The sequence below is a fragment of the Stylophora pistillata genome, chromosome 1 (genome assembly GCF_964205215.1).
Source record: "Stylophora pistillata chromosome 1, jaStyPist1.2, whole genome shotgun sequence".
In the NCBI taxonomy this organism is placed as follows: domain Eukaryota; kingdom Metazoa; phylum Cnidaria; class Anthozoa; order Scleractinia; family Pocilloporidae; genus Stylophora; species Stylophora pistillata.
This window is the reverse complement of record NC_142519.1, coordinates 39,510,631-39,521,612: the sequence shown is the minus strand read 5'-3', so window position 1 is coordinate 39,521,612 and position 10,982 is coordinate 39,510,631. Positions and strand designations below refer to the sequence as shown.

Sequence of the window (10,982 nt, the reverse complement as noted above, 5' to 3'; positions counted from 1 at the left end):
CACCAAATATTCATTTCGGGAGAAATAGTGGTAATTTTTCATGTAACAGAAAAACTTAAAAAACTAAAACTATTATCGTTATACAACTGATTTACAAGGGTTTAACAAAAATGCAGCGATGTATTCTTAGGTACCGAGATCCTCTTCTTCCCATGGTTCCTTCAAAGTCTAAAATGTTGTCATTTGAGGCCTGGATGCTCAGCGATGACAACTCTCCGTAAGGTCATCATTTTTTCTCCATACGTGTCTCGTAACAGTTCTTATATTGCGCTTAAAGCCTGGTAAATTTTGCCGAGTTTACAGAAAAATAAAGTTAAATTGTAAGAAATGGGTATTAAATAGGCGCAAAAAGCTTAAGGGTGTTTAAAACAAAAACACAAAAACAACAAGTCCACACATCAAATTCCTGGGGTAAAAACTTATGTTTAGCTCGAAAAATGCACTTCCAACAAATCTCTCTCACTCACACTGACAGAATGCGATGGATTTTAATCGCGTCTTGTCTGATATTTTTTTGAAACCTTAGAGAACGATCTCTTAGAGTTGGAATAATTTGAATAGCTATTTCTACTAATTTAGAGCAGTAAACATCAACTTAGACTAACACAACTATTCTATAAAAAGCTTCATCAAAAATGTTCTTTGGGAAAAATAAAAAAGAACTAGGAAATTTTGCAACTGTCGGCGGTTTCTCGATATCTATGGTCAGTGGCTCTTAAATCTGGTGGGCAGGGGGTTCTGGTATCAATAGCACTGTGAGAATTTTCTGACACTAAATGGGATGTTAAGCTCCTCATGTGGAGCGTTATGTATTATTCTGATCTATGATCGATGGTTTTCCGTTTAGTTGAGTCTTTTTAAACCTGCTGTAAGCCGGCACAGAATAGTGTTCCTTGATCACGATATGAAACACTGAGGTCGTGGAAATTTGTACCTCTCCAAATTTCCAGCAGTTGAGCCAATTATCAGTTCATTTTCGTTATTCAGATATGTAATAAGAATAAAAGAGAAACATTCCAGAATCGCTCTAAATTTGCAACATGGCATACTCTTTTACATTTAATCCCTTAAGGAGTCTAAAACGCACTTGTTTGTTAGCTTGAGTTTTTACGTTGCCATGGTAATCCGATTAAAAACCAATTCTTCCCAAGTTACGAGGGTTTACTAGAAATACAGCACTGTGTTCCAAAGTACCAAAATCCCCTACTTCCCATGATCCGTTCCAGATTCTGAAATGTTTTCTTTTGACGCCTAGATGCTCAGTGATGACAACTTTGCACAAAATGTTGTTCACCGAGGTTTTGTAGATAAATGAAACTTGTAATCGTTTCTCTCAAGATGTTTCATGAACGGCTTCAAAAAGACTTAGCCTGCAGCGCTCTGATCGTTTCATATTTTTGTGTAAATCATTTAAGTATTTGAAACGATCGCTTGAAAATTACATCGGCTTTTTCTCCTCATTAAAACAACTTCTTGTTAAAGCAGAATGTTGAGTCCTTCTGTGGTAACTGATATCATTTATACGATTCAGATGAAAGGAATCACGGGTATGACATCAGCATAATGCGTGACAAAGTATATAATTCACAACATCTTGATACGATTTAAGTTATGCACCGTTAGTTTCATAACACTTTCGAAATTTGACGCCCTAAAATGAAACTTGCTTTAGTAATATTCAATGATCCCGAGGCCAGAAACTCAGTCTGATGTGAAAGTTCAAATCAGGCCTCTATACATCGGCATGTGGTCCAAAAATCAACACTAAACGCTCGTATGCTAAAGAAACGTCGTCCTTATAGATCTTCCAGCTGTTTTTTGTTATTAAAGGTTCCTGCTGACAAGTTCTGCAACTTGTTTTTGGACAGGTCCCTTGAAACAAATAAACAAATCAATTACCTAAATCAGTTACTCAACTGTGGACCTAAATTGCACAGCTGACAAAAAAATTAAGGAGTTATCCGTATGGTGCTTGTTGATTTGACTCGAAGTTTGACGCAAAATTGACCTTACTGTGAGTTTCTCCCTAAGGTAACGTGTGCACTTGAAATGATTAACTTTCTAAGTAGAGATTATTCTTCGAAAATACGAGGGCTTTGAGCAATGCTTTTTCTGTTTGCTAGAGCCAGCAGAAAGAAAATTAAATCTGCAATGGTCATGATGCAAAGGGAAACACCCGAAATATTTTTTGGCTCTCTTATAAAATTTTAAACACACGTAGTATTACATTTCCCTACACAATCAGGATCAGAAGCAAGTGTTTATCTACTTATAAATATGCTAAAGAAACGTCGTCCTTACAGATGTTCCAGCTTTGTGTTGTTACTAAAGGCTCCTGCTGGCAAGTTCTGCAACTTGTTATTGGACAGGTCCCTTGAAAAATATTAACAAATCAATCACCTAATTTACTTGACTGTGAACCTGAATTGCACAGCTTAAAAAAAAATTATGACTTGTATGGAGTGGTGCATGTTTACTTGACTCGGAGCTTGATGTACAAATGAACTTGCTATGGGCTTTTACCAATGCTTTGTCTGTTTATTAGAACGAGCAAAAAAAACCCCACTAAATCTGTAATAATTATGATGCAAAGGGAAACACCCGAAATACTTTCTGAGTTTCTTAGAAAATTTTAAACGCATTTGATTTTCCCTACACAATCATGATCAGAAGCAAGTGTTTATCTTCTTATGGACTGATTTCAATGCAGTCCTCAGAGGTAATTCTGTCTCACTTTGTGCATGAGCTTTAAGTGAATTCTTTCCCGCGAATATAGAGATCAGCTCCAAAGCTCATTGGCTTGAGCTGGGTCAAACATAAAGGAGCGTTTCACTTGATCTTCAGGGTCAATGTACTGACATGTAGGGATAGGACCTGCGGAGGGTGCAGTGGGGGCATCCACACCCACCAATTCGCTTAATGATGAGCGACGGTTGCAAAGAGACTTAAAAATAAAACAAAACAAACAGAATCGAACCAAAGCAAATAATTGAGCCACAATTACATTTCTAATTCTTGATTAAATTTATTCAATTGGTCTATCTCTTTAGCATTTACACATAATTTAATCATAAATACCATCTGAAAACTTTATTGATATTGATTTTGACAAGATTACGGCCTTGAATACTCTATTTCTTCTAAAAGCTCTAGTCAGTGAAAATCTAATATAACCAGAAGGGGCTCAGAAGATTCTGGCAGCGGTCATTATCGCAAATGCAGGTTCACGGGAAGTGTTGCAGCCCACTAACAGGTGACACGTTAGGATTCTCTTACAGTTTGACAGCAGTCATTCTCTGCAGTCCTTAGCGCTTCTGTAGCGGTCGATCTCAGACGTTCCCTAATGTTTTAATAGCGAATAACGCTATTTGTTCCTATCTGTCTTGTCGCCGGATTCAACCCCTTTTTAGTGGTTTAATTTCGATTTTGTTGTCTCCATATATTCCTGAGAAGGTTTGCAATGGTTTTCATTCTTCAGCGGTGATGCAGCAGTTACTGAGGGACATTTCTGCGGTTGTTTTCGGGCTTTCTTAGGCGTTTTTTGTGGCAGTTGTCCTGATTGTGATCGTAAAAGCTGTGAACTGTTAACCAGCGTGTTTTTCAACGGTTACCCTCATGAGCGTTCACCAGCGCTTTTGTGGCGGTTTTCCTCAAACCTTCTGTGTTAATGCGCTTGTATTCAACCGTTCCTGAGCGGTTTTTTCACCGTTGCCCTCTAGTGTTCCTCATGCGACAATCTTCCAGCGTACGCAGTTTTTTAGAGGATTTTCGTCAGCGGTGTTCTAGCGGTTATCTTCAAGTGTGGTTTTCCAGCAGTTCTTTTCACGCATTCCTTGGCGTTGTTGGATAACCATCCAACACTTCTCAGTAGTTTTTTAAAAACATTTATAAGAGATTTATTAGCCGTTGTCTCCAAGAAGTTATCAGAGGCGCTGTACCGATTATATCCAAGTATTCTTGGTGGTTTTGTAAAAGTTGTGTTCAACCAGTCATCAACAGCATAGTAGCAGATATCTTCAAGTGGTGATCAGTGTTGTTGCTGTTGTGGCAGTTGTCTTTAATAGTTCGTCTGTAGTGGACTATGCCATATCCATTTCTTGATAACCTGGGCGCAGCTATCATTAGCGGTGTTCTGACGAATGCCCTCAAGCATTAGCAGGGTTGCTGTAGCGGTTGTGTTGAAGGGTTCATCAGCGGTCTTGCATTGAGATCAATGTGTTTAATCCTTCATCAGTGACACTTTGTCGGTTTTATCTGATGGTTCATCAGCAGTGAGGTAGCGGTAGAATCGCGTCTCAGGGCTACATATAAGTTGTACGGATTTGATAAACATTGGCGGTAATATGTAAAGAAGGGCTGTTGGACCACAGCGGCAGCCCACGAACAATCCAGGCTCTTAAATCGTATTCAAATGAGGCAGCTGTCAAAGCCTTGATAATCCTCCAGTCCATTTTTTTCTATCACAGGCACAGTGGTGGCCTTCATTTTGAGATTCACCAGCCGGCTCTTACAAATATACTAATGAGCGCCTGATGCAGACAACTTTGTATTACGCTGACATCGATCTAAGATCGACGATTTCCCTTTTAGTTCGGGTGTTTTTACACTGCAGTGATCTGACGCGGATTAGCGCTCCTTTACCACGATATGAAATAATGAGTTTGAGAAATTTACTGAAGTCGAAATCTCCAGCTAACCCCAATATTTTTTCCTTTTACTTATCTAGGCGTGTAAATTTGAAGTCCAATTTGCTTTATTTAAAAAAAAAAATTTTTCTACCTTAATGTCTGGAAGCGTCTGAAGAGGGCCAGTTAAACATAGTCCTGATGAACGAAAATTTTCCGTCTTTTTGGCTGATGATATCCTGCTTTGTCGAAGGTCATTTCACCTGTCAGTGTTTATGTACTACGTTGAGTCTATTTTAACCAGAAGATTAAGTGCTCTGATACGGATAGTCCGAGATAGATATTTTATGAAAGTTTATTTAGTAAACTCAGAAATTTCATATCGCTTTAAGATTATCTCCGCCTGTAGCTCTTTCATTTTATATCCGGAAGACCTGTTCACTTTTGGCTGCTTAGTTTTGGACCACTGCAGTCAATACCAAAACACCAAATTCATACGCGTCCGGTCTCAGCTATTAATTTTTCTTCTCTGCTCCTGACAAAATCACGCCCTTGGCGCTTGTAGCATAGAACTTTTGTCACCAAACTCAAGACATTTTTGCTGGGTTGTAGTTTTTGATGTTTGTTGTTGTTTTCACCCATTTAATAGCTGTAATCTCCTCATACTTTCGGGAGTCATTGCGCTACCTTTGAATTCAAACAGAAACCAAATTTAAGGCTTTATATGGCGCGGATGCATACATAGTACTTACAGTTTTGCTGTAGCTCGCGGAATTTTCTTTGGAATTGACTTAAGCTGTTTTCCTTCACAACTAGCCGATACTAAGCCATTCATGTTACCTTTAAGGACTTTGCATTGACATGGTTGAGGGCACTCTGACAAACAAAAACAGGCTTCTATTACAATTGTTATTTGAATCATCTCAGTTTTTAATTGTTCATTTTTACTCAAAGATTTTATCAATCGAAAGCTGTTGAGTCAAATCGATGATGGTACGTTGCAAAATAAACCTCTGTTTAGCGGTATTCCTCAACATCATCTGAAACCAAAATGTCACCCATTGAAATGAAAGACATGATTTTACAAATTATGTTCCGCCTTAAGTGTAAAAAAAGCTCTTTTTACAATGACAGGCATAATTCTTATTCCCCATTTATTAAATTTGATCTAAAATACAAAATTATTGAGATTTGTTAGGAATTGGGGGTATTCCTCATTATTTTCCGATTGATCTGCCCAAAGATAAGAATGACTTAGAGTAAGTAAACTTTGCTGTAAAAGTTTAATCTACCGAATATTACAATTCTCAATTTACTCCTGTAATATGTACGTCGATCGCACGACATTCAGTTGGCCACCCTGAGTGTAAAATGGCCCTTGCTTTCTATAAAAATTTATTTAGTTCCGCGATCTTTGTCTCTAGCTTTCTTGAAGCAATGAAAATGTGGTCTGGTTAAAAATCACTCTCGAAGTGAAAACTTTAAAATCGTATGGTTGCATCTTTTTCTGACCGCTACTTTTGAGCTGAGGGGAAAACCGCATTGACGTCGCCTTGAGACTTTGGCCAAGTCGTTTCTTATATTTGTTAATTCTGAACAATTTTCCGAATACCTGGTTTTAGATATTCAAAAGTTTGATTAGCACAGTTTTCGATGGCATCACAGCGAAAATCGTTAACTGCGGATCCAGTTGGTTTCAGTCAATGGCTGACAGTATTATTTAACACACTTTGCCACGTGAGATAGAGGATACAGACTCTCCATTTTCATTTTTTGTTGGACTAGGTTCTCGGCGTAGTCAATTGATAAAAATCGATCATTAATGTGCCTTAATTTGTTGTAAATTTATGCAAATCAATTGATCATGGTCAGAAATCAATGAAAAGCGAAGAATAAGAAAGTTGTGAGTAATCACATTCAGTTTCAAACCCGGTCGAATTCTTTCCAGTGAGAAGAAAGGTCAAGGCATGATACATCTCGTTGACAGATCACTCGTAATGAAGCCGGAATAAAATGTTATTTCGTATTGCTCGTAAAAAAAAAAAAAACAGCCTAGCATTTCGCCTCAGACTGGTTACATGACTGCATAACTGAATTTCAGTACAATTTCAAACAAGAAGCCACTCCAACTGTCCAACGGATGCTCTGATAACGCAAACGGCTGCTACAACTTGTTCTTCTCAAGGCGTCGTTCAAAAATGTTTGAAAGAGGAACACTGCACCGGGATACATTCCATAAATAATTGCTTAAATGAAGGCGAGCGGTGTAATGGAATTCTGACAAGATGGTAACCGAGACAAGCCAAGCTACGTCGCTTATATAGAAAAGCAGAACAGTAGCTACCAAACAGACGCAGTTTCGGTGCCCTAGCTGTAGCTAGTTGTCTTTTTGTTATGGTCCGTAAATAAACGCTGCTCTCTTATTAAATGCAATACTTTTTAATATCTTTGCTCTGACATGTGGCGCTTATACCTAGGAAGCGCTCAATAGAGTCAATTTGGTAGTTGGATCCCTAAGAAAGCTGTAACTGGCCTCACAATAATTCAAAGCAAAAGCGTGAAAACCAGCAATAGGAAATAAGCAACTCAGTTATTCTTTGTGTTACTTAATAAATATGACCTTTTAGGTTACCTTTATGTAAAATTGTAACTTGAAAAGTTTAATTCTAAAGCCCAAAATCCAAAATTTGACGCAAGACGAATATTAAGGTTACCAAAAGCATACACAACAGTTGAGTTCCTCTTGAAATAAAGATGCGAACTTGAAACTTACTTTCGACAACAAGACTGATGCTTTTCCTCTTCAACTGGTCGCCCACCCCGCAGCTGTACTTTGTATTTCTTTCTTCTTCAGTAACGTTGATGTAGAGTCGCACGCTAGTGCTGTTTTGCACAACAACGCCATTCCTCCTCCAGACAATACGAGGGGCCGGTCCACCACGAGCCGGGCACCACAAAGATGAAAAATGGTTGAGCAGAACAAACTGAGTCTTCATGACGCCTCCTAGGTCAGTGGCAACTAAGCACAAGCATTCAGAAATGATATGTAAGGAACTGATTAAAAGGAAAAAAACTAAACCTAAAAATATTTAAGTGCCAGTCACTACTTATCGCCGGGGGGAGGGGTGGGGGACTTGGGGTTGTGTAACGATGAGATTTACCTGACCCCGCTGAAGGCTTTTTAAAATTCCTCTGATCCTCCCCTCCGCATTGGCAGTTAATCAGCAGTCAATTTCTTTTTTTATGGTAGCCCACTTATACTCTGTTAGTGACGACTGATCCCTTCTCCATTCCCCCTTGAAAACGAAGTGATCCCCAAAATCTTCCACCCCCCCGCGATACATAATGACTGGTCCCTTACCTGTTGCATTTAGTGCTTTTCCCTCAAAGTAGGCGCTCCATAGCAAGTATCTATGGTGAGGTGAAAATCTCAACCACATGTTCCGTCCACTGGAGCGTAGGGTAACATAAATGTCTCTCCCACAAAATACACCCAATAGATTTCCGGACTGATCAGACCCATCACGGATCTCAAGATATTCCTCATCAGCACAAGGTGCTCCAGGTAACCGAGAAGGTATCCAAAGATTAAAACGTATTTCCACATAGTGCCCTTTTTGCACTGTAAGAAGCTGTGTTGTATCAAAGTCTGGGATATCCTGTCTGGAATATACTTGCGTGATTATTGCACCTATAACAACGAGCATAAGTTCACAGAGGAATGAGCTCCAATAAAAACACTTTGCACAACTAGTTAATTAGTGACTCTTTCTATTTTTTTAACTTACTGGCTTACGGCCGTTTTTTTCGTACCAAACGCTTTAATGTACGATCTGTATATATTACGCGATGGTGCAATTTCGCTCAATTGGCCTTGTATCGCGTTAGATAGAAAACACATATTTCGTGGAACATCGGATGATTTGTCAACACTATAAACCCTGCCTATTTGTTTTGATAGGTCCGAAAAATAATTACAGAAGTTATCGTCGGTTTCTTGTAAAGTAATACAGACAACGTTTCAACAATCACTCGGAAAATGTTACGCGGACTCATGGCACCGACATTGAGGTGAATAATTGTTTTAGTAGAAACTGATTGGCTTCTCAAACTGCACGTACCCTTTGCTTTTCATCTCCGAGAAACTCGCGCGGAATTTGGGCCCGAAAATATTGAAATTGTTGCAGGAATAAATAAGTTCAAATCACCTTTTTCTCACTATATTATCTCACTGTTATAATATAAACTAGAAAAAGAAATATCCATCGAAGGCTTGTGGTAGATTTATATCCAGCGCTAGCCATCGACACTGAGGAGCATGTAGATTCCTCATACTTTTCAAAATATCACTACTTTGCTCTTGTTTACAAACCGATAAAGGTGCATTAAGACTGTAAAAGGACGAGAAATTATCAACGTAACGCATAAGATAAGATAACATAAGATTTGTATTTAGAAACGTTGAATTTAATTGAAAGTAGTCCCCAACTGCTCTTTGTATGGGTAATATTTGCGTGAAAATCCCGCGGAATGCTCCCCTCAAACACCGCTTATTATGGTATGCCGATAGAATTGATCCAAGCCTACCCTCTGCGGCAAATTATAAATACAATTTCGGTAAAAATTTTCGAGTCGTACCCAAGACTGCCCTTGACGCGAACTGAAAATAATATTTACTTATGTGCCCGATACCCTCTCGTAAAAAATATTTAACAAGTGCAATGCACTTACCCAAAGCAAAAGTGAAAGTCCACATGCCCTTGATAGACATGTTTTCCTGGCAAAATAAATCAAATGAGTATTAAAATTTCAAAGCTATCATATGATCTTATCTGAATGCCTCTCCTCGGCACCTCAGCATATCTTTACCCTGTATACATAGCGGTTCAGTATCAGCATCGGCTTCGATTCACTTTGTGTGTCTCGTAATTGAACCATAATGTTTTTGCCTAAACGACTAAGCGTTCTATCGACCACTATGGCTGTACTGTATATATTTCTGCATTATTTTACCAATCGGAGCACCCAAACACCCTTCGACAAACTTTTGCATGAATTACCAAAATAATTTATAACTTAAACTACTTCAGGAGTGTTTTAGCTGTTTACAACACATCTTCAAAATGACACGGAGTAAATTAGTTGATATTCCTACAATAAATATTGTTCACGTTCAATTCTTAATGCTGTTTCTAAACATTTGTTGTTGTAATGAAGAGGCTAATAGCAGCATCCGGCATATTTACGATGACTACTATTTGATCGTCGTTTTGACGTTCACGGTGATAGAAGAGAACGTTCGGTCACCCTTGTGTCAGTTCGAGTAGCATTCTATGTAACGTTCTTTGTGAAAAAGTTACGCTGGCAGCTGAGAAAATAATTTAGACAGAAAATTGAAAACTTCGTCTCCCTGAAAATTTAACTAAGAAGTTAGTTTCTCGTATTACGATGTACAACGTTATGTTCCCCCATTCCAGTTTTTTTTTCATTGCACTTTTCTCCGATAACGAGGCAAAAGACTCTTCTTAAATCATTTTCATTATCAGAGTTAGAATACAGAAAAACAATACTGAAGATTACCTGAATGGTGATTGTTTCCTATCTCCGCTAGAGTGTTTTTATGCCGCAGTCACATTTACAAACACAACAAATATTTTATTCATGTATACCGCAATGAAACCCTAACAGATGTTTCAAGCTGGTAGGGTTATACGTAAGTTACTAAGCTGGATGCTCGACATATATTTATATCACGGGGGGTTGTTCAACTTCTTCAATGAAGATGAACTAAAAAAAAAATAAAATAAATAAAAAACAGTGCTCGCACAAGTAGTGGCAAAATATTTACAGGGGTCATTTATTCAGAGGGGAATATCCTTCACAAAATGAAGTCAGCCATTAGCCTGTGTAGTCATTTCATCTTTATTTGATAAGTTGTCAGAAGTGTTTTCAGCTTCAGAAATGCCCTATTTTTATTTGGAATGGAAGTTTTAACTCCCACCGATACTTCATCCTCCACTGTACAAAGAAAAACGTTTAACTTCAACTTCGTAAACCGAAATACGATTGCAAGACACGGTGTCTAAAGTTAAGATACATTTGCTGAAAATTGTTATTCGGGTAACATATCTTCATTTGTATTAAAGAAAATAAAATATTTAATCATTTTTACACGAAGTTTTTAGAAACCATGGTGTACGTCATTGAAATATTTTGTACATTTTGTTTTACTTCCTCTCCAACCGAAGAACCTAACGCTGCATTTATTATTGTTTGTCTAACTTTTTGATTTTTCAGTCAGCTTATCAAGAAGTTTCATGTCAAGTGGAAATCAGATTTAAAGATGGGTTAAAGTAG

The 10,982-nt window shown here is 38.1% G+C and overlaps 1 protein-coding gene across 1 annotated transcript in view; it reads right to left on the bottom strand.

Moving 5' to 3' along the window:
* LOC111334732 (uncharacterized) overlaps positions 1-9,396 on the bottom strand; it is a 183,198-nt gene extending 173,802 nt beyond the window's left edge. Inside the window, 6 exon segments of the mRNA XM_088747547.1 lie at positions 1,790-1,872; positions 2,302-2,373; positions 5,378-5,501; positions 7,399-7,644; positions 7,987-8,316; positions 9,357-9,396. Coding sequence (XP_088603673.1) covers positions 1,790-1,872; positions 2,302-2,373; positions 5,378-5,501; positions 7,399-7,644; positions 7,987-8,316; positions 9,357-9,396 — 895 coding nt within the window.
* Between the last annotated feature and the right edge of the window lie 1,586 nt (positions 9,397-10,982).